The sequence below is a fragment of the Hyla sarda genome, chromosome 4 (assembly GCF_029499605.1).
Source record: "Hyla sarda isolate aHylSar1 chromosome 4, aHylSar1.hap1, whole genome shotgun sequence".
In the NCBI taxonomy this organism is placed as follows: Eukaryota; Metazoa; Chordata; class Amphibia; order Anura; family Hylidae; genus Hyla; species Hyla sarda.
The window spans coordinates 34879192-34897586 of NC_079192.1; the positions used below are offsets into that span (position 1 = coordinate 34879192).

The 18395-nt window shown below is 43.8% G+C and overlaps 1 protein-coding gene across 5 annotated transcripts in view; it reads left to right on the forward strand.

The window, feature by feature from the left end:
- Positions 1-551: 551 nt before the first annotated feature.
- The window catches only part of LOC130367768 (potassium channel subfamily T member 2-like), a 333948-nt gene continuing 316104 nt past the window's right edge, over positions 552-18395 (forward strand). For 4 of the 5 annotated variants that reach the window (XM_056570514.1, XM_056570517.1, XM_056570518.1 and 1 more), the window contains exon 1: positions 552-973. In XM_056570514.1, coding sequence (XP_056426489.1) covers positions 888-973 — 86 coding nt within the window. In that variant the 5' untranslated portion in view covers positions 552-887. The remainder of the gene's footprint in view (positions 974-18395) is intronic. The other variant, XM_056570516.1, reaches the window with a different exon arrangement.

Sequence of the window (18395 nt, forward strand, 5' to 3'; positions counted from 1 at the left end):
CCCTCTCTATACAGTGTATATCCCCCTCTCTATACAGTGTATATCCCCCTCTCTATACAGTGTATAGCCCCCCTCTCTATACAGTGTATAGCCCCCCTCTCTATACAGTGTATAGCCCCCCTCTCTATACAGTGTAAAGCCCCCTCTCTATACAGTGTAAAGCCCCCTCTCTATACAGTGTATAGCCCCCCTCTCTATACAGTGTATAGCCCCCCTCTCTATACAGTATAGCCCCCCTCTCTATACAGTGTATAGCCCCCTCTATATACAGTGTATAGCCCCCTCTCTATATACAGTGTATAGCCCCCCTCTCTATATACAGTGTATATCCCCCCTCTCTATACAGTGTATATCCCCCCTCTCTATACAGTGTATATATCCCCCCTCTCTATACAGTGTATGGCCCCCCTCTCTATACAGTGAGACATCTATGAGAAGACCCCCCCCCATAAAGTGGTGGATGAGACCCTCACACTGTGCCCCCCACCTCCTGTCTCCAGCCCACCCCCCATCTCCAGACCTGTGTGTATAAGCCCTCCCTCCCCTGACTGAGGGACTACAGCGGGGAGCCGAGCGTTATATAGAGGTGTGGTGCCCACCTGTGCCCTGCCAGCCTCCTGTAGCCGACTATCACTGACGACAAGTTTATTGCCCTTTGGGATTTATCCTTCAGATGTTGCCCCAACCCTGGGCATGAATTGGACCCATCACCCGAATATACCCACTTCATGTGGTTGGCATCGCACGGAGATCATAGAGTATTATGTACCTACCTGTAACCTACCCATGTGCCCCTCTCTGCCACCACATCCAATGACTGGCATCACAAACTGAAGGAGGAAAGGGGCAGCAGGGGCAGCAGGGGCAGCAGGGGCAACAGGGGCAACATGGAGATGGAAAAGGACGTCCAACCCCTACCCCCCCGGTACAGGTTCCGAGACCTGCTGATGGGTGACTGGCAGCCGGATGAGAGGTAACGTGGGGGAGGGGGGGCACGGTGAGGAAAGAGTTAACAGATACACGTGGGGAGAAAATGCCGGGCAATGAGAAAAGAGGCATGATGGGAGTTGTAGTTTATATTCTGTACCACAGAGAAGTGACGGTACTGTGTATAGTGTAATATAGAGAGAGGGGTCTGTACTGTGTATAGTGTAATATAGAGAGAGGGGACTGTACTGTGTATAGTGTAATGTAGAGAGGGGGGTCTGTACTGTGTATAGTGTAATATAGAGAGAGGGGTCTGTACTGTGTATAGTGTAATATAGAGAGAGGGGTCTGTACTGTGTATAGTGTAATATAGAGAGAGGGGGACTGTACTGTGTATAGTGTAATGTAGAGAGGGGGGTCTGTACTGTGTATAGTGTAATATAGAGAGAGGGGTCTGTACTGTGTATAGTGTAATATAGAGAGAGGGGTCTGTACTGTGTATAGTGTAATATAGAGGAGACTGTACTGTGTATAGTGTAATATAGAGAGAGGGGTCTGTACTGTGTATAGTGTAATATAGAGAGAGGGGACTGTACTGTGTATAGTGTAATGTAGAGAGGGGGGTCTGTACTGTGTATAGTGTAATGTAGAGAGGGGGGTCTGTACTGTGTATAGTGTAATATAGAGAGAGGGGTCTGTACAGTGTATAGTGTAATATAGAGAGAGGGGTCTGTACTGTGTATAGTGTAATATAGAGGAGACTGTACTGTGTATAGTGTAATATAGAGAGAGGGGTCTGTACTGTGTATAGTGTAATATAGAGAGAGGGGTCTGTACTGTGTATAGTGTAATATAGAGAGAGGGGACTGTACTGTGTATAGTGTAATATAGAGGAGACTGTACTGTGTATAGTGTAATATAGAGAGAGGGGTCTGTACTGTGTATAGTGTAATATAGAGAGAGGGGTCTGTACTGTGTATAGTGTAATATAGAGAGAGGGGTCTGTACTGTGTATAGTGTAATATAGAGAGAGGGGTCTGTACTGTGTATAGTGTAATGTAGAGAGAGGGGTCTGTACTGTGTATAGTGTAATATAAAGAGAGAGGGGTCTGTACTGTGTATAGTGTAATATAGAGAGAGGGGTCTGTACTGTGTATAGTGTAATATAGAGGAGACTGTACTGTGTATAGTGTAATATAGAGAGAGGAGACTGTACTGTGTATAGTGTAATATAGAGGAGACTGTACTGTGTATAGTGTAATATAGAGAGAGGGGTCTGTACTGTGTATAGTGTAATATAGAGAGAGGGGTCTGTACTGTGTATAGTGTAATATAGAGAGAGGGGTCTGTACTGTGTATAGTGTAATATAGAGGAGACTGTACTGTGTATAGTGTAATATAGAGAGAGGAGACTGTACTGTGTATAGTGTAATATAGAGAGAGGGGTCTGTACTGTGTATAGTGTAATATAGAGAGAGGGGTCTGTACTGTGTATAGTGTAATATAGAGAGAGGGGTCTGTACTGTGTATAGTGTAATATAGAGAGAGGAGATTGTACTGTGTATAGTGTAATATAGAGGAGACTGTACTGTGTATAGTGTAATGTAGAGAGAGGGGTCTGTACTGTGTATAGTGTAATATAGAGGAGACTGTACTGTGTATAGTGTAATATAGAGAGAGGGGTCTGTACTGTGTATAGTGTAATATAGAGAGAGGGGTCTGTACTGTGTATAGTGTAATATATAGAGAGAGGGGTCTGTACTGTGTATAGTGTAATATATAGAGAGAGGGGTCTGTACTGTGTATAGTGTAATATAGAGAGAGGGGTCTGTACTGTGTATAGTGTAATATAGAGAGAGGGGTCTGTACTGTGTATAGTGTAATATAGAGGAGACTGTACTGTGTATAGTGTAATATAGAGGAGACTGTACTGTGTATAGTGTAATATAGAGAGAGGGGACTGTACTGTGTATAGTGTAATGTAGAGAGAGGGGACTGTACTGTGTATAGTGTAATATAGAGAGAGGAGACTGTACTGTGTATAGTGTAATATAGAGAGAGGGTTCTGTACTGTGTATAGTGTAATATAGAGAGAGGGGTCAGTACTGTGTATAGTGTAATATAGAGAGAGGGGTCTGTACTGTGTATAGTGTAATATAGAGAGGGGTCTGTACTGTGTATAGTGTAATATAGAGAGAGGGGTCTGTACTGTGTATAGTGTAATATAGAGAGAAGTGACGGTACTGTGTATAGTGTAATGTAGAGAGGGGTCTGTACTGTGTATAGTGTAATGTAGAGGGGTCTGTACTGTGTATAGTGTAATATAGAGAGAGGGGTCTGTACTGTGTATAGTGTAATATAGAGAGAGGGGTCTGTACTGTGTATAGTGTAATATAAAGAGGGGTCTGTACTGTGTATAGTGTAATATAGAGAGAGAGGGGTCTGTACTGTGTATAGTGTAATATATAGAGAGAGGGGTCTGTACTGTGTATAGTGTAATATAGAGAGAGAGGGGTCTGTACTGTGTATAGTGTAATATAGAGAGAGGAGACTGTACTGTGTATAGTGTAATATAGAGGAGACTGTACTGTGTATAGTGTAATATAGAGGAGACTGTACTGTGTATAGTGTAATATAGAGGAGACTGTACTGTGTATAGTGTAATGTAGAGAGAGGGGTCTGTACTGTGTATAGTGTAATATAGAGAGAGGGGTCTGTACTGTGTATAGTGTAATATAGAGAGAGGAGACTGTACTGTGTATAGTGTAATATAGAGAGAGGAGACTGTACTGTGTATAGTGTAATATAGAGAGAGGGGTCTGTACTGTGTATAGTGTAATATAGAGGAGACTGTACTGTGTATAGTGTAATGTAGAGAGGGGGGTCTGTACTGTGTATAGTGTAATATAGAGAGAGGGGTCTGTACTGTGTATAGTGTAATATAGAGGAGACTGTACTGTGTATAGTGTAATATAGAGAGAGGGGTCTGTACTGTGTATAGTGTAATATAGAGAGAGGGGTCTGTACTGTGTATAGTGTAATATAGAGAGAGGGGTCTGTACTGTGTATAGTGTAATATAGAGAGAGGGGTCTGTACTGTGTATAGTGTAATGTAGAGAGAGGGGTCTGTACTGTGTATAGTGTAATATAGAGAGAGGGGTCTGTACTGTGTATAGTGTAATATATAGAGAGAGGGGTCTGTACTGTGTATAGTGTAATATAGAGAGAGGAGACTGTACTGTGTATAGTGTAATATAGAGAGAGGAGACTGTACTGTGTATAGTGTAATATAGAGAGAGGGGTCTGTACTGTGTATAGTGTAATATAGAGAGAGGGGTCTGTACTGTGTATAGTGTAATATAGAGGAGACTGTACTGTGTATAGTGTGATATAGAGGAGACTGTACTGTGTATAGTGTAATATAGAGAGAGGGGTCTGTACTGTGTATAGTGTAATATAGAGAGAGGGGTCTGTACTGTGTATAGTGTAATATAGAGAGAGGGGTCTGTACTGTGTATAGTGTAATATAGAGAGAGGAGACTGTACTGTGTATAGTGTAATGTAGAGACAGGAGACTGTACTGTGTATAGTGTAATATAGAGAGAGGAGACTGTACTGTGTATAGTGTAATATAGAGGGGGTCTGTACTGTGTATAGTGTAATATAGAGGGGTCTGTACTGTGTATAGTGTAATATAGAGAGAGGGGTCTGTACTGTGTATAGTGTAATATAGAGAGGAGTCTGTACTGTGTATAGTGTAATATAGAGAGAGGAGACTGTACTGTGTATAGTGTAATATAGAGAGAGGAGACTGTACTGTGTATAGTGTAATATAGAGAGAGGAGACTGTACTGTGTATCGTGTAATATAGAGAGAGGGGTCTGTACTGTGTATAGTGTAATATAGAGAGAGGAGACTGTACTGTGTATAGTGTAATATAGAGAGAGGAGACTGTACTGTGTATAGTGTAATATAGAGAGAGGAGACTGTACTGTGTATAGTGTAATATAGAGAGAGGAGACTGTACTGTGTATAGTGTAATATAGAGGGGTCTGTACTGTGTATAGTGTAATATAGAGGGGTCTGTACTGTGTATAGTGTAATATAGAGAGAGGGGTCTGTACTGTGTATAGTGTAATATAGAGAGAGGGGTCTGTACTGTGTATAGTGTAATATAGAGAGAGGGGTCTGTACTGTGTATAGTGTAATATAGAGAGAGGAGACTGTACTGTGTATAGTGTAATATAGAGAGAGGAGACTGTACTGTGTATCGTGTAATATAGAGAGAGGGGTCTGTACTGTGTATAGTGTAATGTAGAGAGAGGAGACTGTACTGTGTATAGTGTAATATAGAGAGAGGAGACTGTACTGTGTATAGTGTAATATAGAGGGGTCTGTACTGTGTATAGTGTAATATAGAGGGGTCTGTTCTGTGTATAGTGTAATATAGAGAGAGGGGTCTGTACTGTGTATAGTGTAATATAGAGAGAGGGGTCTGTACTGTGTATAGTGTAATATAGAGAGAGGGGTCTGTACTGTGTATAGTGTAATATAGAGAGAGGAGACTGTACTGTGTATAGTGTAATGTAGAGAGAGGGGACTGTACTGTGTATAGTGTAATATAGAGAGAGGAGACTGTACTGTGTATAGTGTAATATAGAGAGAGGGGTCTGTACTGTGTATAGTGTAATATAGAGAGAGGGGTCTGTACTGTGTATAGTGTAATATAGAGAGAGGTCTGTACTGTGTATAGTGTAATATAGAGAGAGGTCTGTACTGTGTATAGTGTAATATAGAGAGAGGGGTCTGTACTGTGTATAGTGTAATATAGAGGGGTCTGTACTGTGTATAGTGTAATATAGAGGGGTCTGTACTGTGTATAGTGTAATATAGAGGGGTCTGTACTGTGTATAGTGTAATATAGAGGGGTCTGTACTGTGTATAGTGTAATATAGAGAGGAGTCTGTACTGTGTATAGTGTAATATAGAGGGGTCTGTACTGTGTATAGTGTAATATAGAGAGAGGGGTCTGTACTGTGTATAGTGTAATATAGAGGAGACTGTACTGTGTATAGTGTAATATAGAGAGAGGGGTCTGTACTGTGTATAGTGTAATATAGAGAGAGGGGTCTGTACTGTGTATAGTGTAATATAGAGAGAGGAGTCTGTACTGTGTATAGTGTAATATAGAGGAGACTGTACTGTATAGTGTAATATAGAGGTGACTGTACTGTGTATAGTGTGATATAGAGGAGACTGTACTGTGTATAGTGTAATATAGAGAGAGGAGTCTGTACTGTGTATAGTGTAATATAGAGAGAGGGGTCTGTACTGTGTATAGTGTAATATAGAGAGAGGGGTCTGTACTGTGTATAGTGTAATATAGAGAGAGGGGTCTGTACTGTGTATAGTGTAATATAGAGAGAGGGGTCTGTACTGTGTATAGTGTGATATAGAGGAGACTGTACTGTGTATAGTGTAATATAGAGAGAGGAGTCTGTACTGTGTATAGTGTAATATAGAGAGAGGGGTCTGTACTGTGTATAGTGTAATATAGAGAGAGGGGTCTGTACTGTGTATAGTGTAATATAGAGAGAGGGGTCTGTACTGTGTATAGTGTAATATAGAGAGAGGGGTCTGTACTGTGTATAGTGTAATATAGAGGAGACTGTACTGTGTATAGTGTAATATAGAGGAGACTGTACTGTGTATAGTGTAATATAGAGAGAGGGGTCTGTACTGTGTATAGTGTAATATAGAGAGAGGGGTCTGTACTGTGTATAGTGTAATATAGAGAGAGGGGTCTGTACTGTGTATAGTGTAATATAGAGAGAGGGGTCTGTACTGTGTATAGTGTGATATAGAGAGAGGGGTCTGTACTGTGTATAGTGTGATATAGAGAGAGGGGTCTGTACTGTGTATAGTGTAATGTAGAGAGAGGGGTCTGTACTGTGTATAGTGTAATGTAGAGAGAGGGGTCTGTACTGTGTATAGTGTAATGTAGAGAGAGGGGTCTGTACTGTGTATAGTGTAATGTAGAGAGAGGGGTCTGTACTGTGTATAGTGTAATGTAGAGAGAGGGGTCTGTACTGTGTATAGTGTAATGTAGAGAGAGGGGTCTGTACTGTGTATAGTGTAATATAGAGAGAGGGGTCTGTACTGTGTATAGTGTAATATAGAGAGAGGAGACTGTACTGTGTATAGTGTAATATAGAGGGGTCTGTACTGTGTATAGTGTAATATAGAGGGGTCTGTACTGTGTATAGTGTAAGATAGAGGGGTCTGTACTGTGTATAGTGTAAGATAGAGGGGTCTGTACTGTGTATAGTGTAAGATAGAGGGGTCTGTACTGTGTATAGTGTAAGATAGAGGGGTCTGTACTGTGTATAGTGTAAGATAGAGGGGTCTGTACTGTGTATAGTGTAATGTAGAGGGGTCTGTACTGTGTATAGTGTAATGTAGAGGGGTCTGTACTGTGTATAGTGTAATGTAGAGGGGTCTGTACTGTGTATAGTGTAAGATAGAGGGGTCTGTACTGTGTATAGTGTAATGTAGAGGGGTCTGTACTGTGTATAGTGTAATGTAGAGGGGTCTGTACTGTGTATAGTGTAATGTAGAGGGGTCTGTACTGTGTATAGTGTAAGATAGAGGGGTCTGTACTGTGTATAGTGTAATGTAGAGGGGTCTGTACTGTGTATAGTGTAATGTAGAGGGGTCTGTACTGTGTATAGTGTAATGTAGAGGGGTCTGTACTGTGTATAGTGTAATGTAGAGAGAGGGGTCTGTACTGTGTATAGTGTAATATAGAGAGAGGGGTCTGTACTGTGTATAGTGTAATGTAGAGAGAGGGGTCTGTACTGTGTATAGTGTAATGTAGAGAGAGGGGTCTGTACTGTGTATAGTGTAATGTAGAGAGAGGGGTCTGTACTGTGTATAGTGTGATATAGAGAGAGGGGTCTGTACTGTGTATAGTGTGATATAGAGAGAGGGGTCTGTACTGTGTATAGTGTGATATAGAGAGAGGGGTCTGTACTGTGTATAGTGTAATGTAGAGAAAGGGGTCTGTACTGTGTATAGTGTAATGTAGAGAAAGGGGTCTGTACTGTGTATAGTGTAATGTAGAGAGAGGGGTCTGTACTGTGTATAGTGTAATGTAGAGAGAGGGGTCTGTACTGTGTATAGTGTAATGTAGAGAGAGGGGTCTGTACTGTGTATAGTGTAATGTAGAGAGAGGGGTCTGTACTGTGTATAGTGTAATGTAGAGAGAGGGGTCTGTACTGTGTATAGTGTAATGTAGAGAGAGGGGTCTGTACTGTGTATAGTGTAATGTAGAGAGAGGGGTCTGTACTGTGTATAGTGTAATGTAGAGAGAGGGGTCTGTACTGTGTATAGTGTAATATAGAGAGAGGGGTCTGTATTGTGTATAGTGTAATATAGAGGAGACTGTACTGTGTATAGTGTAATATAGAGAGAGGGGTCTGTACTGTGTATAGTGTGATATAGAGAGGGGGGTCTGTACTGTGTATAGTGTGATATAGAGAGAGGGGTCTGTACTGTGTATAGTGTAATATAGAGGAGACTGTACTGTGTATAGTGTAATATAGAGGAGACTGTACTGTGTATAGTGTAATATAGAGAGAGGGGTCTGTACTGTGTATAGTGTGATATAGAGAGGGGAGACTGTACTGTGTATAGTGTGATATAGAGAGAGGAGTCTGTACTGTGTATAGTGTGATATAGAGAGGGGGGTCTGTACTGTGTATAGTGTGATATAGAGAGAGGAGTCTGTACTGTGTATAGTGTAGCAGAGTTGAGCTGGGATTATACACTCTTTATACTCCTACACTGTGAGTTGTTATATGGAGGCCCTGAGGCATTGTATGGAGGTCACCCTCTGTTTCCGAGGAGACATCTCTGCAGGTGTCTGTAACCTGTTCATTATTCCTGTTCCGATCGGTGGGTGCGCGTCCCTCGTCTGTCGTACAGATCCGGAGATTTTAGGGGATTATCGTAGGATTTTAGGTGTCTTTTTCCTGGATTTATTTCTAAAGCAAAGATTAGCAAATAAGTCACTTACTACTCAGATCATTAATAGTTAATGGAGATCTAGAGATGAGCGAACTTACAGTAAATTCGATTCATCACAAACTTCTCGGCTCGGCAGTTGATGCCTTTTCCTGCATAAATTAGTTCAGCTTTCAGGTGCTCCCGTGGGCTGGAAAAGGTGGATACAGTCCTAGGAGACTCTTTCCTAGGACTGTATCCACCTTTTCCAGCCCACCGGAGCACCTGAAGGCTGAACTAATTTACGCAGGATAAGTCATCAACTGCCGAGCCGAGAAGTTTGTGACGAATTGAATTTACTGTAAGTTCGCTCATCTCTATGGAGATCCTTAGCTTCATTACCTATTATTACTGTGTCCCTGTATTTCTGGGTCACTATAAGGATTTTCCTACTAGAATAATGTTTCCCAACTTGGGTGCCTCCAGCTGTTGAAAAACTACAATTCTCAGCATGCACGGACAGCCGAAGGCTGTCCGAGCATGCTGGGAATTGTAGTTTTTCAACAACTGGAGACACCCTGCTTGAAAATCAATATTATTGCTATTGATTTATCACCATCTTTTTTCTAATTTCTCAAAAGCTGGACTGTTTTCCTTTAGTACACACACAGGCACTTCCTCTCTTATTTGTCTGGCTAAGCACAACCTAGCACAGCAGGGTTCCTGGAATGCGTAGGCTGCTGGAATGCATAGTTCCCCAAAGGGTTAGATTTAGGTACATGGAATTTGGGGTAGAAGCCTGACCCTGAAGATGGGTCACCACTACACCAGAGGTAATAGGGGGGGGGGGGGGGGGGGGGGGCTGCACAGTAAGTGATGTGTTGGAAGTTACCCTACATAAGTGCCCAGCTGGCAGTGTGATGGCGTACCCTTGGTGTGGAAAATATGCAGCAATAGTCTTAAAGGGGTACTGCAGTATAGGAAAATGTATCCCCTATCTAAAGGATTGGGGATAAGTGTTTGATTGTGGTGAATCTGACAGCTGGAACTCCCCCCCCCCCCCCCCCCCCCCGCGATCTCCTGCGTGGCGCGTCGGCTCACCACATGCACCGAGCGGGAGTACAGCGCTCGGGTATCTCCCGGCTCTACCATAGAGATTCATGGAGGGCACGTTCCGACCCCCTGCAGATGGCTGCAATTCACATTCCAAACTGTTGACACCGTTAGATGCTGTAAGGACAAGGAGACACATGATAGGGACCAAATTGAGTGTACAGCGCTGCAGAATCTGCGTGCCCTATATAAATAAATAAAAAATATTATTAATATTCCATTACATTATCATTCTCTGTTGGAAAGAGGCGTTCCCAGGACCCTGTAGTGACTGAAGCCGAGCCCTGTTTCTAAATCGCGCACCTGCGCACATTTTGTATGCTCAGCTCAGGTCCGGAAACAGGGCTAGGCTTCCAGTTGACTGTCAATCAAGCAGGGACAAGGATGGGATGCAGAGCAAGGAGGCCGATTGTTTCATTTTAAACACAGCTGGTACTGTTGCTTGAGAGTTAAAGGGGTTCTCCACCATAAGGTGATTTTAGTACGTACCTGGCAGACAGTAATGGACATGCTCAGGAAGGATCTGCACTTGTCTTGGGGCTAAATGGCTATGTTGTGAGATTACCATAACACTGTGGCTAGCTTTTTGTGAACTGGTATTTCCTGTTTGAGTTTTCTTCTTTTGCCTACAAATCCCATAATTCCATTTTCCTCCCTCCCACACATCAGCCACCCCCACCCATTGAAACATAAATGAGCTGCATCCATTCAAAAGACCTGTGGTTTTCAATCGGGGTGCCTACAGCTGTTGCATTAGTTGCAGATTGATCTCTCTCCCACCAAGCGATCCTTCCACCCATTGAAGCAGACAGGCTCCCTGTCATCAGCTGACTAGTGAGTCAGGTCTCGGCCGCATTGCAACCTGGGAAAAATCTGAGACAACAGTCATTTTGTATGCTGTAAAAAATAAATATTGGGGTGAAAATCACAGATGAATTGTGAGAAAACCGTCACACACAGGTACAGACACTATATTATGAACTACACTAACTTTACAGCCCCTGTAGCATAGTCAAATAAAAAAAAATTCCTGGAATACCCCTTTAACCCCTTGCAGTAGGTGTTAGTGTCTCTGGCCTACAAAACTAGAAAGATACATTCAAAAGTGAAATATAAAATGAAAGAAATGAAAGAAGAAAAAGGGGGGAGGAAAATTCAGGAGAGGGCAAAGAAAATGGGCTGTGGGTGACATAAGATCTAGTAGTTAATAATATCTGACTGATATAGAATGGTATTTGCCACTTAAAGGGGTATTCCAGGCAAAAACTTTTTTTTATATATCAACTGGCTCCGGAAAGTTAAACAGATTTGTAAATTACTTCTATTAAAAAATCTTAATCCTTCCAATAGTTATTAGCTTCTGAAGTTGAGTTGCTGTTTTCTGTCTAACTGCTTTCTGATGACTCACGTCCCGAGAGCTGTGCAGTTCCTATGCAGATTCTCCCATCATGCACAGCTCCCGGAACATGACATAAAACTTCAGAAGCTAATAACTATTGGAAGGATTAATATTTTTTAATAGAAGTAATTTACAAATCTGTTTAACTTTCCGGAGCCAGTTGATATATAAAAAAAAGTTTTTGCCTGGAATACCCCTTTAAGTTCAGATTAGAATTGTCTTGCCAAACAGAAAGGGAAACGCAGATCAGATTTAAAGGGGTACTCCGGTGAAAAACTATTTTTCTTTTCATATTAACTGGCTCCAGATTTGTAAATTACTTCTATAAAACAAATCTTAATCCTACCAATATTTATCAGCTGCTGAAGTTGAGTTGTTCTTTCCAGTCTGACACCTCTGTCGGAGAAAATCCCCATAGCAAACATCTCCTGCTCTGGACAGTTCCTGAGACAGACAGAGGTGTCAGCAGAGAGCACTGTGGTCAGACAGAAAAGGACAACTCAACTTCAGCAGCAACTTCAGCAGCTGATAAGTACTGGAAGGATTAAGATTTTTAAGAAGTAATAGAAGTAATTTTACAAATCTGTTTGGACTTTCTGGAGCCAGTTGATATGAAAAAAATAGTTTTTCACTGGAATACCCCTTTAAATGATATCCGAGGGAACTATGTAGACAAGACCTGTGTATAATGAGTCTCATTGTTCATATGTGTTTAAATGGGCATCATGTAGTCTGTTCCCGTCACATGATCTCTAATAAAGTGGTCCCCAACCCAGTCTTCAAGGCCCACAAAAATTTTTTTTCTTTTTAGGACTGTTGGTGGCCTTGAGGACTGGTTTGGGGACCTCTGCTCTAATAGAGGACTCTGATATGATTTCCAGCGACATAAAATTACTGTGTCCGCCACTGATAGAAAATGTAGAATATTTTTGTAACTTCTATGGAGACCGTATTACAATTTGGGGAGCGAGTGTAATTTTTGAACCTGCAACCTGGTGGAATATTTCATATGTTTATTTTTCCGCATATGGGGCAAATTTTTTGCGCCGTGATCTGAAGTTTGTATCGGTACCAATTTTTAATTGATAGGACTTATTGATCGCTTTTTATAATTTTTTTCATGATATAAAAAGTGACAAAAAATACGCTATGAATGTTTTTTTGCGCATACGCCATTGACATGCGGTTTAATTAATTATATATTTTTATAATTCGGACATTTCTGCACGCGGCGATACCACATATGTTTATTTTTATTTACACTGTTTTTCTATTTTAAATGGGAATGGGGGGGGGGGGGGGAATTCAATCTTTTATTAGGGAAGGGGTTAAATGATCTTAACTTTTTTGTTCACTTTTTTTTTGCAATGTTACAGCTCCCATAGGGACCTATAACACTGCACACACTGATCTTTTACATTGATCAATGGTTTCTCATAGGAAACCATTGATCAATGATTCTGCCGCTTGATTGCTCATTGCTGGATCTCAGGCACTGAGCAGCCAACAGGAGGCAAGGTAAGGGACCCTCCTGCTGTCCTAGAGCTGTTCGGAAGGATGCGATTTCGCCGCGGCGATCCCGAACAGCCCCCTGAGCTAACTGGCAATGTTTTACTTTCACTTTAGACACGGCGTTAAACTTTGAACGCCGCGTCTAAAGAGTTAATAGCGCACGGCACCACAATCAGTGCCGTGCGCTATTAGCCATGTGTCCTGGCCGTTGTTAGAGGCCGGGCCCGGCCCACGTTATAGAACGGGAGTGGACTCATGACGTACAGGTACGCCCTGAGTCCTTAAGGAGTTAACTTTCTGGCACCAGTTGATTTAAAAAAAATTGTTTTCCACTGGAGTACCCCTTTAAGGGACCACCGGCGCTATGGATACCACCTGTGCTGCAGCTTATGCGTAATATGGTGGAACCCTATTAACCCCTTAAGGACGCAGCCCTTTTTCACCTTAAGGACTGAGCCCTTTTTCGCAATTCTGACCACCATCACTTTACGAATTAATAACGCGAAAACGCTTTTACCGAATATTCTGATTCTGAGATTGTTTTTTCGTGACATATTCTACTTTATTTTGGTGGTAAATTTTCGGCGTTGATTGCATCCTTTTTTGGTGAAAAATCCTAAAATTTCATGAAAATTTCGAAAATTTTGCATTTTTCTAACTTTGAAGCTCTCTGCTTGTAAGGAAAATGGATATTACAAATAAATTTTATTTTTCTTCACAAATACAATATTTATATTGGCATCATAAAATGGACATACTTTTGCTTTTTGAAAAAATTAGAGGGCTTCAAAGTAGAGCAGCAATTTTCAAAAATTTCATGAAAATTGCTAAATCTGAAGGGACAGATGTTACAGAACTACAACTCCCAGCATGCCTGGGCAGTCGAGGCATGCTGAGAGTTGTAGTTTGGCAACATCTGGAGGGGGCTACTGTTTGGGCACCACTGTAACAGTGGTCTCCAAACTGTGACCCTCCAGATGTTGCAAAACTACAACTCCCAGCATGCCCAGACAGCCTTTGGCTGTCTGGGCATGCTGGGAGTTGCAGTTTGGCCCCCCTAGTGGTTGCCACAGTAAAGATCGATTTACTTTCACTTTCAATTCCCCCCCACTGTCGATTCCCTACCTGAGCAAAGATCCAGCAGGCTCCAGCAAAGATCCCAGGTCCCAGGCATCTTCTCCTGCAGGTACGGCCTCCATCTTCTTCCCAGAGCCCCTCAACATCCAGGGGCGGGCAGAACGGGGGGTTGCCATGGCAACCCCCTGTCCTGCGCTGCCATTGGTCAGAACTCCATTCTGACTAATGCCAGGGGATAGGAGGAGATCGCAGCTTTGCGACCTCACTCCTATCCTTTAGGCTGATTGGGGCTGTTGCTGACAACTCCGATCAGCCCTATTTTCCGGGTGATCGGGTCACCAGAGACACGATCAGCCCGGAATTGGAGAAAATCGCATGTCTGAATTGACATGCGATTTTCTCCGATCGCCGACATCGGGGGGGGGGGAGGGGGGTCAGGCGATGTGCCAGGGTGCCTGCTGAATGATTTCAGCAGGCATCCGGCTCCGGTCCCCAACCGGCTAGCGGTGGGGACCGGATTTCCCACGGGCGTATCCATACGCCCTGTGTCCTGAAGAGGTTAAAAACCACCAAAACATCGCCAAGGATTAGCTCAAATAAAACTGACAAAAATACACTAGCGCTGCGAAAGTGTATTTTTGTCAGTTTTATTTGATTTTCAGTTCTCATAAACCCCAAGCTGTGTGCTTGAGAGTTTCTCGATGGCAGGTGGTAAAGAAGATAGATTCTAAGGGGTCGTAGAGTGATGCAGGATCAATACTTACTCTTTGGGGGGTGGGGGACAGTATTTTTTGACATCTTGAATTAAAGGGGTTCTCCACCATAAGGTGATTTTAGTACGTACCTGGCAGACAGTAATGGACATGCTTAGGAAGGATCTGCGCTTGTCTTGGGGCTAAATGGCTATGTTGTGAGATTACCATAACACTGTGGCTAGCTTTTTGTGAACTGGTATTTCCTGTTTGAGTTTTCTTCCTTTGCCTACAAATCCCATAATTCCATTCCCTCCCTCCCACACATCAGCCACCCCACCCATTGAAACATAAATGAGCTGCATCCATTCAAAAGACCTGTGGTTTTCAATCAGGGTGCCTACAGCTGTTGCATTAGTTTCAGATTGATCCCTCCACCCATTGAAGCAGACAGGCTCCCTGTCATCAGCTGACTAGTGATGTCAGGTCTCGGCCGCATTGCAACCTGGGAAAAATCTGAGACAACAGTCACTTTGTATGCTGATAAAAATAAATATTGGGGTGAAAATCACAGAAGAATTGTGAGAAAACTGTCACACACAGGTACAGACACTATATTATGTACTACTAACTTTACAGCCCCTGTAGCATAGTCAAATAAAAAAAAATCCTGGAATACCCCTTTAAGCATGATTTAAGGAAATCGTACTAATCGAACTAGACACCAACGCTAGAGAGTTGTCTGACCAGACATCACCTGATGTAAACATGTCAAGAGCCCTGAAGCCCAGAAATCACTCAACACCCACTGCTAGAGGGAGACCGGTCTATCAAACAAAGGGGTCGAGAGGCCCGATCTGAGCAACGCAGTCCATTTAGAGAGTAGTCTATCCCTTAAAGGGAGCGCGGTGTGTTTTCAGGCTTGTCTTGATCAGTAGGACCCATGGTAGACATCTCAAAGCCAACAGGGTCAGAGTTTACACATCGTTCTTCTTTGTCATTACGGAAACACTCAACTTCACGGGCAAACTCTGCGTTGCGATGGTAGAGGGCAGAATCTGACACCCCTGCTCCTCCGGTGATGTACAGCGGGTTATTGTCTTATTGATCATTCTGGACAGGCCTTCGAAAAAAAAGGCCCAAAGACGAAGAATTGGAATAGTTTAAAAAACATAAACAAAAGGCAAAAAGTCCATCTTGACCGCAGTCATACAACCAAACCACTTATATGTCACTTGTGCTACTGAGTTGGACACTGCAATAGCCATAGGGAATTGAGGGAGTATGACTTTGACAACTCTGCTTGGATTCGGACATATTACCTATTAAGTCATCTAATGGGTTTGACAATTTAGCGTTAGTTATGCACCCTTAAAGGGGTTCTCCGGCCCTAAGACATCTTATCCCCAATCCAAAGAATCCAAATGATCGCAGGGGTTCTGCCGCAATCTGTCATTCAGCACCCCCTATCATCAGCCTCACAGAGCGAAGATCGTCACGCCCCCTCCCATAGGCTTGCAGTGAGGGGGCGGGGCATGACATAACAAGGGGGCGGAGCTGTGACATCACGATACTCCGGCCCTGTGATCGTGAGTCATCAGACACAGAACGATTTGTAAATTAGGCAGAATACATATATTTACATATATTTACATAGGGGTGCTGTTTTCTATGAATGTTCTTAAAATTACAAAGTTAAGAGAATAACAATAGTGAACACTCCAGAATCTGTTTCAGGGCCCTGTCCAATTCTCAGGAGTCTCCCCCTGTTACTTCACACAGGTCCACACTCATCATGCACTTCCCACCATCTAACTGGTGAACCCCTATTACCTTGTATTTATGAATTCCGACATCCATGTTGTTTCCTATCAAAATACTCCTCAGTAGGCTATAATTGTAAACTAAGCCTCACAAGGCCTGCCTTCACATCTATATTTAACCCCTTAAGGACTCAGGACGTTTGAGTATGTCCTGTCAAATCCCAGCCCCCCGCCGCTAGCTGGAGCGGAGCCGGTGCCCGATGCCTGCTGAAATCGTTCAGCAGGCATCGGGGCATATCGCCCAGGGGGGTCATTATGCCCCCCCATGTCGACGATGGCCGCAGATCGCTGGACAATTCAGTCCAGCGATCTGCGGCAGATTCCGGGTCAATCGGGTCTCCAATTACTGGCAGCCAGAGCCTGCAGGGGTGAGGTGGCACTGGTGCCACCTCACGATCGCCCTGATTCGTCGGCCGGATTACCGGCCGACCAATCAGGGCGCCTGCTGCGGGTGTCACTCCCGCAACCCGCTCCGCCCCTCTTCGGGAGGACGTGATCGGGTGCGGGACGTGCACCCCGGGTGCTGGGGACCCCGATCCCCGGCGTCAATGTTGGGATCGGGGCCCCAGGAGCGACGGCCGCGGCGGCGACGACGAGGGACTGACCTGTGCGGCGAGGATCGTTGGAGGTGAGTGACAGCCTCCTGCTGTTGCTTAGCAACAGCTCCCAGCATGCAAAAAGGGCATGCTGGGAGCTGTAGTTATGCAACAGCAGGAGGCAGACCACCACAACTCCCAGCATGCCCTTATGGGCATGCTGAGACTTGTAGTTATGCAACAGCTGGAGACACACTGGTTTGCTACATAACTCAGTGTGCCTTCCGCTGTTGCAAAACTACAACTCCCAGCAGTCACCGACAGCCAACGGGCATGCTGGGAGTTGTAGTTATGCAACCAGCTGAAGGTACTGCTGAAGGTACACAACTACAACTCCCAGCATGCCCGTTGGCTGTCGGTGACTGCTGGGAGTTGTAGTTTTGCAACAGCTGAAGGCACACTGAGTTATGTAGCAAACCAGTGTGTCTCCAGCTGTTGCATAACTACAGTCCCCAGCATCCCCAGCCAAAGTAGTATGCCTCCAGCTGTTGCATAACTACAAGACCCAGCATGCCCTTCCGCTGTCCGTACATGCTGGGGGTTGTAGCTTTTGCAACAGCTGAAGGCACACTGGTTGCAAAACACTGAGTTTGTTACCAAACTCTGTGTTTCACAACCAGTGTGCCTCCAGCTGTTGCAAAACTACAACTCCCAGCATGCACTGATAGACCGTACATGCTGGGAGTTGTAGTTTTGCAACAGCTGGATGTTTCTTCCCCCCCCCCAATGTGAACGTACAGGGTACACTCACATGGGCGGAGGATTACAGTAAGTATCCGGCTGCAAGTTTGAGCTGCGGCAAATTTTCTGCCGCAGCTCAAACTGCCAGCGAGAAACTACTGTGAACCCCCTGCCCGTGCGACTGTACCCTAAAAACACTACACTACCACACAATAAAAAGTAAAAAACACTACGTATACACATACCCCTATACAACCCCCCTCCCCTCCCCAATAAAAATGAAAAACGTCTGGTACATCACTGTTTCCAAAACGGAGCCTCCAGCGGATGCAAAATTACAACTCCCAGCATGCACTGATAGACCGTACATGCTGGGAGTTGTAGTTTTGCAACAGCTGGATGTTCCCCCCCCCCCCCCCCAATGTGAACGTACAGGGTACACTCACATGGGCGGAGGATTACAGTAAGTATCCGGCTGCAAGTTTGAGCTGCGGCAGAAAAAATTTTTCTGCCGCAGCTCAAACTGCCAGCGAGAAACTACTGTGAACCCCGGCCCGTGCGACTGTACCCT